Genomic DNA, 19,633 nt, shown 5'->3' with positions numbered 1-19,633 from the left:
ATTCAAACATGCTAGGGTTTATTTTGTTTCTTCTACACACACCTTCGCCCCCGCCGTCACTTCTGCCAAAACAAAAATTCAGCAGCATAATCTTGATGGTTCTTCAGGTCAAAAGAATGAGTCATTCTGTGTATCAATGGGTCATACACAGGGGTGGGATTCTACCAGTTTGCACCTATTCGCTAGAACCAATTGTTAACATTCTAGGCAGTTTGGAGAATTGGTTGTTAGAAGAAATTACTGGCCTAATCCTGTAAGGAAGGCAGGAAGGAAACATTCTGGTGTTGCTTACAGAAACTGCCTCTCCATTAACCCTTATTACATTCTTGGCAGAAATTAGACTTCCTGTCTCAGGAACTTCTCTGGAGTTTTTTTCCCCTCCTTTGCTGGTACTTTGCTTGTGTGGAGTGACCATTCAAAGTTACAATGGCACTGTTAATAGTGACTTATGACCATTTTTCACACTTACGACTGTTGCAGCATCCCCACAGTCATGAGAGGCCAGGCGAGGAGATACGTGCCTCGATGTGAGTAATATTGAGTTGGTCACACCTAGCCAATAACGTGACCACCAAGCCATGCCCACTAACTTAGCCACGCCCACAGAACCTGTTGTTAAAAGATTTGAATCTCACCCCTGGTCATACGTTGTCTACTTCTGGTTTAAATCCAAACCAAAGAACCATCCTTTGCTTTGCCAATCAACCCAGTCTCCTGAGATATTATGAAACCCGAAAAAATATCTAAATTAGAATCTTCATTTGTGACTTCTATACGAAAAGGATAATTTCCAGCATTCTCTTGGTCCGTGCTCCTGAGCCTATTATGATTCTACACCTAAAGACATGTCCACTATCAAGCTGGGTGGAAATCCAGTACCTTGGAGTAAATTTTTTTAAGACAATAAAGAAGGCACAACTGCAGAACTTTGAGAACAAACCTTGGGGGCATGAAGTGGGAGGTTTCCCAGGGTGAGAAGATCAAGTATTATCATAACCTACAAGAGACCTTGCCTTCTGGCTGTGTTCCCTTATCCTCTTCTTTTTGTGTGTGTGTGTGCTATAAGGAGGGGGAGCCAAACCTTTAGAAACAGATAAGCTGTTGACTAAAGTAGCTCAATGGGGATTTTTCCTCCTCCACAAACATTGCCAGCATCTCTTTTTCAAACAATGGCCATAACTGATATGTCGATTACAACTGGGAAGAACCTGCTTTTTGAGTAGGAGTAGAGACCGCACTAGAATTCCCAAATTGTATACCGGTTCATTTTTGGACAAAGGTGCCGGAAGCCCAAAACCGTTAAGAGCTAAAATGGATATGGTTGCAGAGTCAGTTGACGTCTGAAGTATCAGTCATTCTGTCTTGCTGAGGTTGAATGTCAGCTTGTTTCTTCCCTTCTAGTTCTTTACAGCCTCCAGATATCAGGTCAAGGATTCAAGTACATCTCCTGACTGGCCTACGTGAAAGACTTGTATAATTAGATACCATCAGCTTCTTGTTGATGTTAAATAAGATAGGATAGAGGGCAGGGGTGGGCTTCAAAAAAATTTAGCAATTGGTTCTCTGCCCGGTTGGTGTATGCATGTGTGTGGTCATGAGGGGCATGGCCTAGTTGGCTCCCTGCACAACCCTGGCCTGGGAGTGAAAATGGGCCACGTGGGGGGGGTTTCGCCCTGCTGGGCTCCGGAGGCTTTCCTTGAGTCTCCAGGAGCACAAAAACAGCCTCTCCGGGCTCCAGAGGCTCTCTGGAGTTTGGAAGTGGGCCCTTTTCTGTCCTTCCAGGAGGTCCATTTTTTGCCCTCCCTGAGCCTCCGCACTTACCTGGAATCCAAAATGGGTCACTTGGGGACTCCTGGGAGGGGCGTGGCAGGCGTGGCCAGCCAGGGTGTGATTTGCTGGTTTGCTGAAGTGGCCATAAAATTAGCTACCAGTTCGCCCGAACCAGTGCCCACTCCTGTTAGAGAGTTGAGATGATGCAGGGGGAGGAGGGGCATCTTAAACTGGGGTAGTTTAAGAGTCCTCCTTTCACATTCACCTGGGAGAATCGTCCACTCAGAAAAGTCTGTAACTACAATAAAATGGCAACTCCCACCATACACAAAATCCTTGCAAATTATCTAAAGCGATATCATGGTCAATAGTGCCAAAAGCTTCTGAGAATGATGATCCTTAGCTTGAGCTGATCAACATCTGAAGTCTTGTTGAAAGTTGACTAAAAAGTTTCCAAGATGCTTCTTCAGGAATACTTGCTAGCTGATATTTTATTGCATCAAACCACCTAGCAAAACCTCTATTTCCTTACAACAGTCTAAGCAAGGTGAAGTGACTTCAAATTTAAAAGGACAAAAAAAAAAGTGGGGGGGGGAGAAACCTGGAAAGTTACACCAAACAACTTTAACATACTCAATCAACGTTATCTTCTTTATTATTCTGTCAAAACTGAAGGGAAAGGGGGCTAATGTCCTCTTAACTACCCTCAGAAGTTAATTTGCCCCACACAACTATTCTGGATTTCAGAAAACTCCCTGAAAAATTAGATAGTCTGGAAGACCTATGATGAGTTGTATGATACCTGTACAACTTGTTTGATTTTAAGAATTTTAAAGTTTGATTTTTAAGAATTTTAGAATGTTATATATTTTTGTTCTTACCATTGACCTTTTTATTTTTGCGTATACTTTCTGTGAACTGCTAAGATTCTTGCTACTGTAGTAAGGTTAAAAACCTAATTATTGACAAACAAATTGCACGCATTCCATTTTAAAGTGTTTTTAGAAATCAACTGATTATATGCCATCAACTCACTTTTAACTCCTGGTGACTATATATAGATAGATTTTTCCCGTGAAGACCTGTCCCTAAGGAAGTCTTTCAGAAAAGGCTTTTATAGGAAAGGCTATTTATAATACTTAGTTTTAAAGTAGGCCCTCTTGAGGTAGGGGTCAATCCCAAATTTTCTTTGTCAGAATAGGAATACAATAGGATGTTTGTCTTCCATTGTACCTAGAAATCAAGATCACTTTCTATAAAAATATAGGCTTTTCTGGGAGGGGGGAGTGGAAGCGCTCCATGTCTCTTAATTCTTCCCTGCCAGAAAATGTTCTATTTCTTGTTATCAAATTAGACCTGCTATGATACTCACCTTCGTATTAAAGCCTTGGCCTTTAATTTTTGAAGAAAGCCATAGTGGAGTAAATATTTTGTTCTGGAGAACATGTCCTCTACTACTTGAGGGCAGCTGGCATTTCTTGTGGCAACATTACTAAGGGCTTGAATCTTTGGGGAATTCTTCTGGAATTGAGATGAAACAAAAATAATTTCACGCCAGACATTCATTGTAGACAGCCAAGGAAGCCAAGGGTTGAAAAAACTCATTTTTTCCTGCAGAAACCAGTCTCAGAACAGAGCAGAACATTACAGGGGGTGTTCCTCTGGCACTCTGGCATTGAGTCTTTCACCTACTGGCTATAATATGGTTATATGCGCTTTAGAGTTTGCCTGCTAAAAAGAATAAAAGTGATTCACTATAAATCATCAAGTTCCTTTTTCCTCAGCAGAACACACACTAACTAAATTAATTAGCCTAAGCTCCCCTTCACAATCACAATTACTTGAGAACAAAAAGCCCCTACAAATTCAAGCCTGCATTCTCTGGTGCCTCACAAGGATGCATTGTGAAAGCTGATTAACATGCATTAGCAGCTTCGCCCAATCAAAGCTAAAATAAACTTTTAAACCCAGGCCCCTCTCTTTCTGCAAGAAGGGAAGAAGCGGAAGGGGTTGTGTGGAGGAAGGGGAGGGGAGGGGAGGGGAGGGAGAAACTGCCAGAGGTTGCCAGGATTAACATTCATGATGGGACTCCACCATGAATGGAAGCAAAGTTTGACTGTGGCTTGCTTAAAAGAGAGCAAACTAAGAGAAGTATCCCTCTGCACACACACAGATACAGCTCCCACAAAGCAGGGAAAGAGGCTAAGAGGCGAGGTAGTATAAAGGTTTTCAGAATGTATCTAGACAGTTTCGAAATAGCTTGAAGGGAGTGATTGGGACGCCAAGGAGAATGGCTTGAAAAATCTTTTGAAAATGTTGCCCACAAAGTCTTCAGTTTATTTCCCCCCTTCTATTTTTTTTAAAAAATTCTCATGTATCTTGTAGAGAAAAAAAAACAGATGTAAAAGAAAATTCAAGCAATTAAACTTAAAATAATATACATCATCGGCATTACAAACGTAGAATTGCCAAAAGAATTTTGTAAACAAAAATATGGATTTGAAGTGGAAATGTAAGATTTAAATTCATTTTTTAAAAATGAATGTTTCTTTACCTCTGCATGATGTGTCTCTGACATATAAATCCAATGACTCACTCAGTCCATACTGGGATTTATAGTTTCCTTGTTATTCCACAGCATGCTAATAATAAATTTTAAATTTTAAACATTTTAATTAAAGCATTTCATTTCTCTTGCAAAATAAGGAGTGCAGGAGCTAGCACTCCCTCTCCCAAATTTCCATTTGGAACTCACATAAATGAAGACAGAATTATTAACATTCATTTTTACTTAAGCTCATGAATAATTAAAAAGAGAGCTTAGAAAGCAAAGGAAATTTAGAGACATTTTAAATGGAAATGGAATGGAATCTGTTTTTTTTTTAAGTTGAATTCACTTTTTATTTTATTTTTATATATGTAACATTTATTATCAATGTTCAGTAGATTCAGGTTCAAATCTTAACACTGTTAAATTATTTCACATGATGTGAAAATAAAAGGGAAGTGAAGGAAAGAAAATAATATGGGCTATCCTGAACAACTTGGAGAAAAACTGGCAGAGGAAAAAAAAAAGAGAGAGAGATAGAGATAGAGAGAGAGAGAGAGAGAGAGAGAGAGAGAGAGAAACCTTTCACTCTGCACTGTATAGTGATGTTCTGGATATATGAACTCCCAAACTAGTACCCCTATTCTATAGAATTGTTCCTTGAATTTGGTAAATTTCAGTCTATTGTGTAAGTATGGCTGGCACGGAGCCTGTATCTGTAAAGGAAGGACAGCACAACATTGTTGTTAATGCAAACAAAACAATGACTATTCATTTATATCTTTTAAATGGCTCTCAGAACTCTATTATTTCTCATCTCCTAGCAGTAAAAATAAATGAGTTTCAAGTGAAATAAACTGTTGTTCTTTTGGGGGTGGTATTCTCCAAGGTGCAGTCTACTTGGGGGTGGGCGCCAATATTGAAGTGAGGCTGAAACAAGTAAGAGTCCATATCCTAAATTCTCTTTCAATACAGCCTCCCCCATTTCTACCCTTTTATTTTCTCTTATTTTTTCCTCCCCTTCTTTCTGCCCCTCCTTTCCTTTATAGAGCTGGCTGAATGGCTGTATAGAAGTTGAACATTGGGTTGTAAAAGAATAAAGGAAAAGCTACATCTAAGTTTTATAATTCTTTGGTTGGAAGCTGAAGAACTTAGAAAGAATTCAGAAACTATTTTATTCTGATATTCATTTTATTTTATTTTATTTTATTTTATTTTATTTTATTTTATTTTATTTTATTATATTTTATTTTATTTTATTTGGTTTGTCAATTGCTTACAAGATAATAGGTATAAGTAAAAACATAATTATGAATACATGGATACATATAAGAAAAATAAAAGAAACAATAGGACAGGAACGGTAGGCAGGTTGGTGCACTTATGCAAACTCCCTACAGACCTCTTGGGAAAGGGGTGAGATCAATAGTAGAAAGTCTAAGGTTAAAGTTTTTGGGGTTTGGGGAAGAAGCCACAGAGTCAGGTAGAGTATTCCAGACATTGACCACTCTGTTGCTGAAGTCGTATTTCCTGCAATCAAGTTTGGTGCGATTAACCTTGAGTTTGTATCTATTGTGTGCTCTTGTATTGTTATGGTTGAAGCTGAAGTATTCATTGACAGATAGGACATTGCTATATATAATTTTATATACTATACTTAGATTGGACCGAAGGCAGCGTAGTTCTAGGTTTTCTAGGTCTAGAATTTTGAGTCTAGTGGCATAAGGTATTCTGCAACGAGTAAAGGAGTGGAGAACTCTTCTTGCGAAATATTTCTGGACTTTTTCAATTGTGTTAATATCAGACACATGATATGGGTTCCAGACTGATGAGCTGTATCCAAGTATTGGTCTAGCAAATGTTTTGTATGCTCTAGTTAGTAGTGTAATATTACCGGAGAAAAAGCTACATAAGATTAGGTTAACAACTCTTAATGCCTTTTTGGCTATGTAGTTATAGTGAGCTCTAGCACTTAGATCATTGGATTATTAATTTAGATCATTCTATTATTCTTTAGCAAAAGTTATGCAGCTCTATTAAAAAACAAGTGATAGGTTTATTGGCATTTTAAAGCATCACATTTTTATAAATAAAGTTTCAAGACCACAAAACCTTTCCTTTCCGTAGGCAGCATCTCTATAATGCTTTCTATATTTCCCATTGATTGATGTTGAAAAAGAGTACCTGTTCAGAAAATACTACATGGCTACTTCAAATTTGAGGACAACAGCTACTCACGGTCCAAGATGTGGCAGACTGTCTAGTAACTACGGGCAAAGTTGCAGCGGTACTGTAGTTGTTACCCTAGTTATCAATTTGTTTCTGGATCAAAGTGCTTTTTATCACCAATATAGCCATATACAACTGAACTGCCAGGTACTTACCAGACACAATAATTTATCTTGGCAAGCTTTGACTGTTCTGAATGAGGTGGGTGCTGAAGGTCTCCCGCCCATGGGAGTTAAGTGATCAGGACCCAAGGATATTCATCTAGGGCTTCCCCAATACTCTGGAACAACTACTTCTTACAACAATTTGAATGAGGTTTCTTTAACCTGTTTATTTCACAGAGCATTTGGGTTGATCATGAGCTGTGGTGGCGCAGTGGTTAGAGTGCAGTACTGCAGGCTACTTCTGTTGCCTGCCGGCTGCCTGCAATTTGGCAGTTCAAATCTTACAAGATTCAAGGTTGACTCAGCCTTCCATCCTTCCGAGGTGGGTAAAATGAGGACCCAGATTGTTGAGGGGCAATATGCTGACTCTGTTTAGCTAAGAGAGGGCTGTAAAGCACCATGAAGCGGTAGATAGGTCTAAGTGCTATGCTATTGTTATCACAGAACTACTTTTAATTTGACAGTTAAAATGGGGTATTGTTTTTAATTTTTAACAACTGTATTCCTGTAAACCACAATTGAGTTGGCTGAAGTAGGTGGCATGCAAACTTTTATTTAGATTCATATATGTCTACATAGGTAGTCCTCAATCTACAACTATTCATTTAGTGACAGTTCAAAGTTACAACAACATTGAAACAAGTGACTTAGGACCATTTTTCATACTTATGACCATTGCAGCATTTCCCTGGTCATTGTCAGCTTTGGAAGCCATATTACACGCTGCCACATAGCCTGGGAGAGTGGAAGGGTGTGTGTGATTTCAATTAAGTAGCTCTAAGTTAGAACGCTGGAACGCTGACCGTCATATGATCAAAATTCAGACACTTGGCAACTGTCTCATATTTAGGTCGGTTGCAGTGTCCCAGGCTCATGTGATCCCCTTCTGCGACCTTCTGACAAACAAAGTCAATGGGGAAGCCAAATTCAATTAACAACTGTGTTACTGATTTAACAATTGCAGTGATTCACTTAGCAACTGTGACAAAACATTTTGTAAAATGGGGCAAAGCTCACCTAACACATGTTTCACTTAGCAACAAAAAAAACAACAGCTCAATTGTCATCATCAGTTGAGGACTTCCTACAGAGGCCACAATGCTGCCCCATAACCTTCAACATCTTCCTTGGCTTCTCCCACATCAATTACATTCTGAAGGAAGACAATAGGGCCATGATGGCAAACCTATGGCACGCATGCCGGAAGTGGCATGCAGAGCCACTTCTGCTGGCATGTAAGAGGTTGCCCTGAAGAGCCCCACTGTGCATGCGCACATGCTGCCCAACCGACAGCTGATTGTCGGGTATCTGGTGCACATGCAAAGGAGGTGGGGGTGTGCAGGAGAGGTGCACGTATGCACAGGAGGCAGGGGGGCAGCGCGCATGCACAGGGGGTGGGGGGGGACAGCGTGCATTGCCTTCTGGGTGCTGACACACGAGCCCAATTTTCATCATGGGAGCCAAAAAAGGTTAGGCACCACTGCGATAGGGGAACTACTTCTGTGGCATTTTTGAGATGAAGTGAGAGCAGCCATACATAATGCAAAGGGATTTAAAAGCCTGGAATATGGAAAAAACAACAGCACCCTCAGTGGTGGGTTTCAAGAATGCTTCCTACTGGTTCGGCGTGAGTGTGTGCTTTGTACGCGTGCACCTCCTGCTGCAAGCCCTGTGTGTAAAACAGTTGATGTGTGGCAATTCGCTATGTCGCACGAAGCAGCTGAGCTTGAAAACCAGGAAATAAAGGTAAGAATAGAGCCAGGGCGGATGGTCGGCCCAGCAGCTGATCGTTGGAACGAACCTGTTTGCTCACAGATAATCCTCGGAGCTACTGATTTGGCTGAACCGGGCCGAACTGGTAGAATACCACCACTGACTACCCTCATCCAACCTTCGGGAATAAATACAAAAATATCAAGTAAAAATCCTTAAAAAACAACATGGTACAGCCATTTAGGGATGACATAGAAAGACATATGTCTCTATGTGGGTGAGGGGGAAATCAGGTGATTGGAAAATTGAGTTTGGCACAGTATCAGTTCCAATCCAGATTAAACAAGTGAAGCCATAGACAAAACTGTGGAGATATTTTCCCCCTTTCTTCCTTTAGCCTGATCTCGAACATTTATTTAAACTCTACAACACAAAGCAGTCTATTTTGGCAACAAATGGTATTTAAACATTCTTTTGATTATTCCTTTAAAACTGTAACTCGGCCCTAAGTTGATGAAAGAGCTGAGTATGCAATTAAATAAATGTTGCACGGAGGGTTTGTTATTGTATAAACAAATCTAGACCATGCAGTAAGTAACACTGAGAATTTACAATGTTTGCAAAGAACAAGTAGACAAGGTTCTACTGTGTTTCCTCTTGTAAAAAGAAAATGAGCCCAGGAAAACAGGTGACTCCTCTTTTTCATGCCTCTTTTTCTTTTAAAACAGAAGAGAAGTGGGGTGGGATATACTTGAGAATGATGTTGATGCAGTCAACAGTATTTTTAACATGGTGTCCACCTTTGTTTCTTTTCTTATTGTTGGAAGAAATATCCCTCTGGGTTCAGTTCCAAGTGGGGAAGAAAAACACTGGAAACATGGTGACTGCTTGGAAAGATGGTTTAATGGTGGACAGGACGACATGGCTTGGAGCTCCAAAGTGAAAAGGATGGTCACATGTTTCAAAATGTTGTGTGAAGGAAAAGAAGAAAAGGGAAGAGATGCTGAGAGTCCCTGAGTTTTATGCCCTCTGTTAGGTCCCACCTTAGTGTTTCCTGTTCCTGTGTAAGAAATGTATCCCATTGGCTATCAGACTCCCAGGGGTGGGGGTCTTAGCTAACTTTGTAGACCTTGTCTGGACCACATGGCTTCACCTGAGTGCTGGCTGATGCAATCTTTGCAGGCCAAGTGGTGAGGTGGGTAGAGGCCTGTGTTATGTAGAATACTCTGACCCAGGCCTTAATGGCCCGCCCACTAACAAAGGTGGGGGTGAGCATCTGCTTCTGAGGTAAGTTTCTGCTTCTGAGTTTCTACTTCTCTTTTAGGGGAAACGTTATGCCCTTTTAGTATATCCTAAAATATTTCATTTTCCTAGGAGAGGGGTGGGTTTTAACTTCTAACACCCTTGACTTACAACCACAACTGACCCCAAAATTTTATGTTAAAGCGAGACGGCTGTTAAATGCATCTTTGCTCCATTTTATGACTTTTCTAGCCACAGTTGTTAAGTTAGTCACACAGCTGTTAAAGTGAATCTGGCTTCCCTATTGATTTTGCTTTTGTCACGTGGTCGCACAAAGGTGATCACATGATCCCCGGACATTGCAACTATCATAAATGAGAGTCAGTTGCCAAATATCTGAATTTTGATCATATGCCCAGGGGAATGCTGCAATGGTCATGTGAAAAATGGTCATAAGACACTTTTTCCAGTGCTGTTGTAACTTTAAAGAGCTGTTGTAAGTCGAGGACTACCTGTATAACAATTATGTTATATATTATAGAAAATATGTGTCACAAGTCTTTCTTCTGTTCCTTCCTCTGTCTCTCTCTCTCTCTCATTCCCCACCAAACTTCCTTTGACAAAACATTTCTCAAGAAAACCCAAGGGGGCACATATTTTTGAGTTGCAAATGGATCCAACCATGAAAGTATGATTTTTTGAAAATAGTATTAAATGAAAGGGCAATCTGTGAAGTCATGTCTAGTTTGTTTCAATGGCAGAGTCCAAGCATATCAAGTGCATTATTTATTTAATTATATACTCAAATTTATATCCAGCTTCCAGTTCAAAAAAAGACTCATGCCAACAGGAGTTGGCAATGTGGTATAAATGATCAAGGCAATATGAAAACATTAGAAGGGAAGGCCACTATTTTACACTCATCTATCCAAAAATCAAACCCTGTAAATGTAATGTAAATATTGTTTAAATAAAACAGTTTTTTTCCTACAACCCTTATCAAATACATTGGTCGGAAGTGATGGTGTTAGTTTATAAAGGTCATGCTGACCTTTAACCTCTACTTCATGCTTTCTGTACTCTTGTTCTGATCACCAATGCAATGCTTGCTGTTAGGGATACACCCTAGCAGAATCTGCACGGCAGTCAGTCAGGCAGGCAGGCAGGCAAAATATGTGAGATAAACGTTTTTGTAGCTTACACTCAGTAAAACAGATACACTGTGCTAGTTAAATAGTTTATTCCAGTAATAGTTTTAGCATAGTCAAAACAGTCCATATATCATTCACTAGTTCAGTCCGTCCGGGGATTATTCAGTTGCAAATTCCAGTGTCGAAAAAGAGAGGTCAGTAAACTTACAAATATCAGTCCAGTAATATATCTCCTTGCAGTAGAGATATGAAAAAGTCAAAACTCCTCTCTTCCTTCAGCAACTCAGCAGTAGGGAAAAACACGCAGTTAGCAAACCATCAAACCATCAAACCATCAATCGTCAGGAATCGTCAGGTTCTCTTCCTCCCTCTTATGGCGGTTTCACACCGCACCCAAAATTACATGCTTTGCAGTTTAAAGTGACACACACTTAAACTTACTATCATAGTTTATATATATATTTTTTACCCAAACAACCTATGTTATTCCTAACACTTGCCTTTTTTAAAAAAAGAAAATATTTAAAACATTAAAAATCAAAAACAGTTCTAAGAGGTTTTTTTAAAACATGTTTTTTCATGATTTTTTTTAAAAGTGTGAAATTGACAACATTTTTGCCAATTTCCCTTTCCAGACCAAGTGGGTATAATTTTTTTAAAAGAGAGTTTCATTGGTAGACATGAAACTAGACCTTCTTCCCTTTCTTTTTGTGAAATTGACAGGGCTTCTACCTCTTTCTCTCCCTAACTAAATGACAGGAGAATGCTCAAATAGCATTCGCGATAGCAGTTAGACTTATATGCCGCTTTACAGCCCTCTCCAAGCAGTTTACAGAATCAGCCTCTTGCCACCAACAAACTGGATTACCCACCTTGGAAGGATGGAAGGCAGAGTCAACCTGGAGCCTAGTGAAAATTGAACTGCCAAATTGCAGTCAGCAGAAATAGCCTGCAGTACTGCATTCTAACCACTGCACCACCTCTGCTCTTTCTAATTCTTTTTCTTTTCCTCTGGTCTATGCTAGATAAAAAAAGGGAATCATCAATAAAAATAATAGAAAATGTCTGTCAATGGAAACCCCATTTCCTCAACCTGCCCATTGAAAGGAAAGTGACTGGGTTTTTTTTCTCTTTTTGAGGGGCCCAAATGGCACACAAAAGAGAAAAAAGAGCGTTCACCAACTGGAGACCTTGATTAGCACACCTCAGACAGAACACCAAACCACTACTGGGGTTGAACTGAGAAGAAGAAGAGAAGAAGAACTTTATTGTCATTGTACAACGAAACTGTGGATGCACCCCAGCAACTGTTCGCAATACAATGAAACCAAAGCACTTAAAAATGAAGATAAGAAAAATAGAGTACCCACGTCTCCATTTGCAATTTGAGAGTACAATATCTACGAATATACACAAAATATACATCCAACACTGACTGCAACGCTTAGCCGAGTATAATGCACAAGAGATGGATTGTACTGTAATATGTTATTATACATCTGAATGGGGTATTGAGATTTCACATCTTTTCACACCTTAATAAGGTAGTGGCTTTGTGTTTATTTGCGGTTCGGATGGCCCAGGGAAAGAAACTATTTGTTAGTCTAGTGGTGTGGGATTTTATTGACCTAAAACGCCATCCAGACGGCAGCAGGTCAAAAAGATAATTGCCAGGATGTGAGGGGTCTTCTATGATGGCCTTGATTCTGCTTTGGCAGCAGGACCTGGCTAAGTCTTCCAGGGAGGGCAGAGGGCAACCAATGATCTTTTCAGCTGTGTTTATCACCCTCTGTACAGTTTTCCTGTCCTCAGCTGCATATCACGCACCCAGACAGTATGTCAGAGTGCTCTCCACAGAGGCTTTATATAAAGCCAGCAACAGCTTCTTATCCAGATTGTTCTTCCTGAGAACCTGCAGGAAGTGCAGCCGCTGCTGTGCCTTCTTCACTATGGCCTTGGTATTAGGGAACCAGGAGATATCAGCTGAAATATGGATGCCAAGGAATCTGATCGTAGGGACAGTTTCCACTCATTCTCCGTTGATGATGAGTGGGGTGTGGTCTTGTCCATGTTTCCTGAAGTCCATAATAAGTTCTTTGGTTTTTTGGACATTCAGTGACAGATTGTTCTGTGAACACCAGATAGACAGGTTCTCTACTTCTGCCCTATATGCCGTCTCATCCTCTCCGGAGATGAGACCAATCACAGTTGTGTCGTCCGCAAACTTTATGATGGTGTTTGTTGCGTGGCTTGGTGAGCGGTCAGAGGTGTACAAGGCATATAGCAGGGGGCTCAAGACACAACCCTGAGGGGAACCAGTACTGGGTGTAATAGTGGAAGAAAGGTGAGGGCCAAGTCTAACAGACAGTGGTCTGTTTGTCAAAAACTTCTTAATCCAGGAGCATGTGCGGATGGGAACCTGCAGATTATACAGTTTGGTTACTAGTATATCTGGGATGATGGTGTTAAACGCAGAGCTGTTGTCCACAAAGAGCATCCTCACATAGCTCTGTTTGTTCTCCAGATGACTCAGCGCTCTATGAAGTGTGATGGCCACAGCATCCTCTGTAGATCGGTTTGCTCTATAAGCAAACTGATGTTGATCAAAGGAGGGTGGGAGGCAGCCTCTGATGTGCTGTGAAACTAGTTGCTCAAAAACCTTCATAATGGAGCTTGTTAACGCTATGGGCCTGTAGTCATTGAGAGTGTTTATATTTGTTTTTTGGGGGGACAGGAATGATGGTTGCAGCCTTCAGGCATTGTGGGATGATGGCATGTGTTAAAGATAGATTGAACAACTCTGTAAGTATTTCTGCCAACTGGTCAACACACGCTTTAACTACTGCACCAGGAATGCCATCAGGCCCAGCAGCTTTCCTGGGATTTACTGCTCTCAGTGTTTTTCTCACCTCATGCACCTGAAGAGAAAGAGGTGCAGTGTCGTGGTCCTCGTGAGGCAGTATGTCCAGGTTCTTGGTGGTCTCAAAGTGTGCGAAAAAGCTGTTTAGCTCCTCTGCCAGAGTGCTCCTGCTCTCGCTGTTTGTTGGGCCCTGGCCTTTACAGTTGGTCAGGGCCTGTATCCCCCTCCACATCTGCCATGGGCCACTGTCAGTAAAATAGCCCTTGACCTTCCTCCTTAGCATGTTTGATGCCCCTTCTCAGCTCAGCTCTGGCAGTGCTTTACTGTGAGGTGTCACCTGCTCTGAAAGCCAGGTCACAGGCCCTGATCAGAGTCTGGACTTCTCTGGTCATCCAGGGTTTCCTGTTTGGGAAGGTCTGTATGTCCACAGTGACATTTTCTACACAGGTCTTCATGTAGAAAAGCACAGTCTCTGTGTATAACTCGAAGTCCTGTTGTTTGAAGATGCTCCAATCTGTGTGGGCAAAACAATTCTGAAGCTGGAGGAAGGGGCTGAGTCTTAGAAAGGGGTTTCTCAAAATTACTTCACTTGCAACAAATTTATGTATGGTGTGAAAGTGCTAAAGGTTGCAGTGGCCTTATATCTCAGCTGCAGGCCATTCTTCCTGCATGCATATGGCCTTTCCTAATTCCTATAATGTCAGAGAAAGGACCCCAGGGTGCAAACCTGCAGTCCCAACAGATCAGATGGCAGATAAAGTGATCCGATTCAGAACATGCATGTATTCTGTCAATATTGTGGCACAAAGATGGATGTGGTAGCAGGTGCAAAATTATTTTGATGTCCCCAGCAATGGTGGGATTCACATTTTTTTTTACTACTGGTTCTGTGGGCGCGGCTTGGTGGGAGTGACAGGGGAAGGATACTGTAAAATCTCCAGTCAGAGGTGGTATTTGCCGGTTCTCTGAACTACTGAAAATTTCCACTACTGGTTCTCCAGAACTGGTCAGAACCTGCTGAATACCACCTCTGGTTCCCAGATAATTTCATCCCTCCTTTGTTTCAGTTTGAAAGTTCACTAGTTTTGGTCCCAATACTTTTTATTCTTCCTAATAACCTCCTTGCCTTTCTTGGAGTGTGTATACTACCCCCAAAATATGAAACTTTTTCTTTATATGCACTTTCAAGTTCAGTCATTTGAAGTGGATTTGGGGAAATCTTGAGAGTCAGGTCTATACGGACACAAAGAGGACTAGGCTAGTATGCTAAAACTTGTAACCTGCCTCTCTCCACCACCAAATATTTACCTATGAAAGATGCTTTAATTTACATTCCCATACTGAGCAGGAGGTTGGCTTTGGTAGCCTAAATTCCCTTTCCAAGGCTATGAGTTTCCAAGGCTATGGGTTTCCAAGGATATTCCCTTTCCAAAGCTATGGGTTTATGAGTAAATTCTCTCCCAAATTCTCTCCCAAGTGTCCATACAGTTTTTGTCCATTCAGGTGAACATATCAGATTAGATCTGCACAATTTGGGCATCTAGAAGAGCCAGCCTCCCAGGTGCAGGAAGAGAGTTCCTCCCCAACCTCCCCATATATCCAGAGTCCTCCAATCCATTGTACTGAGTATATGAAGATTTGGAAAAGGGACCCTGTGTGTGATCTAACCTCTTGTTCACTTGAATAATGGCATCTACTTCACATGCATTGGGATTCTATCACTCAAAGTGGACAATGGGGTTGAAATGACTCAGCCTTTTCAAAAAAAGGCAGCTTTGCGGATGGATCCGCAGCCAGGATTATTCTATGCTTCTCTCTTTGAAATGCAACCCGAAGAGCCGAATTTAAGAGTATTAGGGAAGAACGTTTAAAGGTCTTGTGGCAAAAAGCCACGATCGGGAGCAAAGCAGAGCTTGCTTTCCTTCCCAAAACACAACTTTTCAGGTGCTAGAATGCAGGCAAGAAGCACGCCCAGACCCCGACCAGGTTGCATTGGGATGCAAATGAGCTGGAGCGCGTGCTCCTCGCAAGGAAGAGGGATTGTTTATGGAACCTCCGCCAGAGCCACGCGCCGGGCGTACGAAGTTGCCAAGCGAGCTTCCCATTGGGTGGGAGGCGGCTAGGGAGCCAAGCGGGCGGCGGGGATTTTGTGTGTGAGTGTGTGTTTGTGTGTGGGGCGCACGGCGCGTCGCGTGCTGCTCCCGGGGGCCCGCGAGCGGCGCAAGCAGCAGCGCGTGTTGATAAGGGGCCGGAGCAGCGAGGACCTCGCAGCAGAGGCGCCTTGACAGAGCGCAAGGAACAAGCCTGCAAGGAAGGAGAAAAGAACCCGCGTTTCTCCGAAGCGCAGCTAGGAGTCCTTGCGCAGGTTGCGCGTTCAACTTTAACATCTTAAGAAGCAGAGTACCCATTTTTCAATTCTTTTTTATTTTTATTTTTTTTACGGCCACTGATTTTGGGCAGCAAAATCGGGCTTTTCGCAAACTGCATCTACCCGAAGACCAACACCGGGGTAAATGCCCCAAGATGAACAGCGGGGCTCTAGGAACAACCATGCAACCAACAGCCCACGCGGTTTGCAAAAGTTACTCGCTGCACGGTTACAACAGCAGCGGCGGCGGCGGATCTTTGGGGATCAAGGTGCAAGCAGGACAGAGCGCGGGTTCCTCTTCATCCGGGATGCCCCAACCGTGGGGTGCTGCCACGGGCTGTCCCGGCCAGGTTCTGCAGTCCAACTCGGCCACGCGCTGCAAAGGCTCCAAGCGGCGCTCCAGCTCGCCGGAGCTGCTGCGCTGCAAGAGGCGCTTAGCCTTCCCGGGTTTGACAGCCCAGCAAAGCGGCGGCAGCGGCGGCGCGGCCGCTGTGGCTCGGCGCAATGAGCGGGAGAGGAACCGCGTCAAGCTGGTGAACCTGGGCTTCCAGACCTTGCGCCAGCATGTGCCCAACGGCGCCGCCGCCAAGAAGATGAGCAAAGTGGAGACCCTCCGCTCCGCCGTGGAATACATCCGAGCCTTGCAACAGTTGTTGGACGAGCACGACGCCGTCAGCGCCGCCTTCCAGGACGGTCTCCTGCCGGCCGGCCGTGACGCTGCCTCCGCTGCTTGCGCTGGCAGCGGCAGCAGCTCGTATTCCTCCACTTCGCCCTCTTTTGACGGCCGCGAGGGCAGTTCTGTGCCGGGCTCTCCGCACTCGGCTTATTCGTCGGACGAGAGTGGCTACGAGGGGGCGCTCAGCCCGGAGGAACAAGAGCTACTCGATTTCACCAGTTGGTTCGGGAGCTGCTGAGCTGGAATGGTAAGGCGCCGGCCAGCTGATTTCTGAGGAAGCGCGCTAGGATTGCGCTTATTTCTTTATTTATTTTGGACCTTCCTAGAACCTTCCTCCTGCATTATAGTTTTATATCCCATTGCAAAACTTTTTTTTGGGGGGGCAGAGCAGGGAATTCCATGGAAGCACGTAATGCATTCTGGTTAATTAAAAAGAGAGAGAGAGAGCCAAGGTGATCTAAGCTTCCTTTGGGGCTGGGTTTTTGGGATGGCGTTGCGCGCGCGAGACCCACCCGGGCAGATGCAATTGAAAGGGAGCGTCGCCGATTTGAAAACCACAAACGCTGATGAGAATTCTGCTCGGCCAAGATTTAGGAATAGCATCCGGCTAGTCCCAGACAAGAGTGCTAATATGTCTCTTGAACGTCTCTGCAATTACTTGGCTCCCCTGCAAGCACCTCTCGTCCCAACTTTGCAAAACGAAAGTCCTTTCGAATGCAAAAAGGTTACTGGGTCAGCGGGCTTAGAGAACAGGAGAGCTCATGACTCTGTTACGTTGGAGTGTTCTTCTATTTCTGAGGGTTGAAGTGGGGGGAGGCCACAATGTGTAAAATGGCTTTAACGTTGCATCTAATGGATGACATCAATTTTGTTCTTGATGATCTCAAGTAAAATATTGCACAGTCTGAAACAGCTTTGCATTCTGAGTTTCCAGTGGCAAACTTTTTGTTCACCGATGTTTCCTGGTGGAAAAAAACAACATGGATAACAATCAGTACTTAATATTTACAAACCAACCTTGACATAGAACGTTGAGGGATTAAGCAATCGAGTAGGCAAGGCCCATGAGTTTCTTTGGGATTTTGTTCATTTGGTTGGGACTTAGGCAAGAGGAAATTTTCATCAGAATGCTGCTATTGTTTCCCCTTTCTATCCTCTGAAAGAAAGCAGAAGGAAGGTAGATTTATAGACCTGGTCTCCCTATAGAAATAGGGGTAGATACTGAGACGACATATGGACAAACAGTACTTGGAATGTGTAGGCATGCGGGACAATAAATTTCTTTAGCAGAGGTTGATAGTTGGGCACAATGCTCCCATTAGTCTGGCTTTGGGATCAGGAAGGAAAGCCTTGGGCAGCTCTTTGGATCTTTTCTGTCAGTCACATGTTCCTAATGGCTTTTCTGTTTTCTTTTCTAGCAATACTGAAAAAGCAACACTGTAGAACCTCAGTACCTCATTGTCCCAGGCTCCTATGCAGCAGAAGAGCACCAGGAATGTCCTGATTTAACATCCACCTACTCTCTTCAAGCCTCATTGCAAAGGATGTTGGACAGTCAGATCTTTCTAACCACAATCTCTGGGTGTTTGTTTATGAAACAAAAGACTGGTGGTTTTGATTCTTTTTTTTTAAAAAGTGCAATTATGTAAATACATTCTAAGGGCCATAGTTTTTATCTGCTGTTGTACAGCAGTTTATGGTACCCTCTTGACTCTTGAACGACCAATGAAAAGGCTTCTCTGAATCTAGTGGCAGCTGGAGATCTGTTGGGCTTCCAACATAATGTCTGTCGACTTTATAAGGGCAGGGGTGAAATAATTAAAACTTGATGCTTCCTTTTTCTGAATGGGAAGGAGACTGTTTGAACGTCAGAAGTAGACTTTATTTGTGTAACTTGAGCTGCCTATGGGAACAAATATGAAGATTAATTTTTGTGCAAGTCTCCTTAATGCAAGAGGAAAGATTTATAGAAAATTGCTTATTAACCCTATCAGCTAGAAAGTTTGAGAACTTACCCAATCTAGACAAATTTCTTAACATTTTGTACTAAGGAAGCATAGAGCTGTTTATCTTAAATGTGTTGAGGATTTTGTTCGCTTGTTTATTTTGGGTCTGGTGTGAAGGTTCATTTATCTAAAAAAACAGAAAAAACTGAAGTTTTATTTTTAATGTATTGAAGGTATTTTTGTATGCACTTGCTAGATTTATTGACTTGCATATATGCAGTTTTTAAAGAGTATCCTATTTTATGTAAATCAACTTTATAAATAAAATCTATTTATAATAGCTTCTGTTTCCATAAATGTCATCTGTTTTCAGGGTTTGTGAGAAAGATAAGGCCATGGAGAAATACTTTGTACATTTCAGTTAATATAATTGCTGAATAGGTAACTACACTGTTTATATTGTTATGTATTTTCAGTGCTGACAAGGAAAAAATATTACTTCACATACCAGAGGGACAAAGTAAAACTACTGAAAATGATAGCTTTTTCACAATCTAGGATTTAAATATCTACCTTCATATTATCAATAGAATGGATTCTTTCATTTCTCCATACATTATTTAAACTACTAGTAGCGATATTACACTAAACATTAATTTGCTTAGTTTGGGTTTAAGGGTTACATGTGGATCAGGCTCTTGAAATTTTTGAATCATGATTTATGGCTCAGCATAGGTGAACCAGGCCATTATGTATTGCCTTGAAAATCTGACTAAAGCAAACTAATGTAATCTCATCCATTGAGTTATCAAAAGGAATCCAAGAATAGACACCTGTAAAAGTTGCTGGCTGGCTGATTTGGCCCAGACATACTCTTAGCCCAACTAGCCTCAGAGGGTTTTTGTTGTGGGAAAATAGGAAGGAATACAATACTAAGGTATGTTCATCCCCTTGAGTTATTTATAG

The 19,633-nt window shown here is 42.1% G+C and overlaps 1 protein-coding gene across 1 annotated transcript; it reads left to right on the top strand.

Moving 5' to 3' along the window:
• Positions 1-15,933: 15,933 nt before the first annotated feature.
• Positions 15,934-19,004, top strand: ASCL2 (achaete-scute family bHLH transcription factor 2). Its single transcript, XM_026706560.2, has 2 exons — positions 15,934-16,968; positions 18,140-19,004. Exon 1 carries the CDS (start codon positions 16,201-16,203, stop codon positions 16,957-16,959), a length of 759 nt encoding a protein of 252 aa, XP_026562345.1. The 5' UTR covers positions 15,934-16,200; the 3' UTR covers positions 16,960-16,968; positions 18,140-19,004.
• Positions 19,005-19,633: the final 629 nt, after the last annotated feature.

The sequence above is a fragment of the Pseudonaja textilis genome, chromosome 1, assembly GCF_049901715.1.
Source record: "Pseudonaja textilis isolate UNSWEBS1 chromosome 1, rPseTex1.2, whole genome shotgun sequence".
In the NCBI taxonomy this organism is placed as follows: Eukaryota; Metazoa; Chordata; class Lepidosauria; order Squamata; family Elapidae; genus Pseudonaja; species Pseudonaja textilis.
The sequence above is the reverse complement of the archived record's forward strand: the minus strand, read 5'-3'. Positions and strand labels throughout refer to the sequence as shown.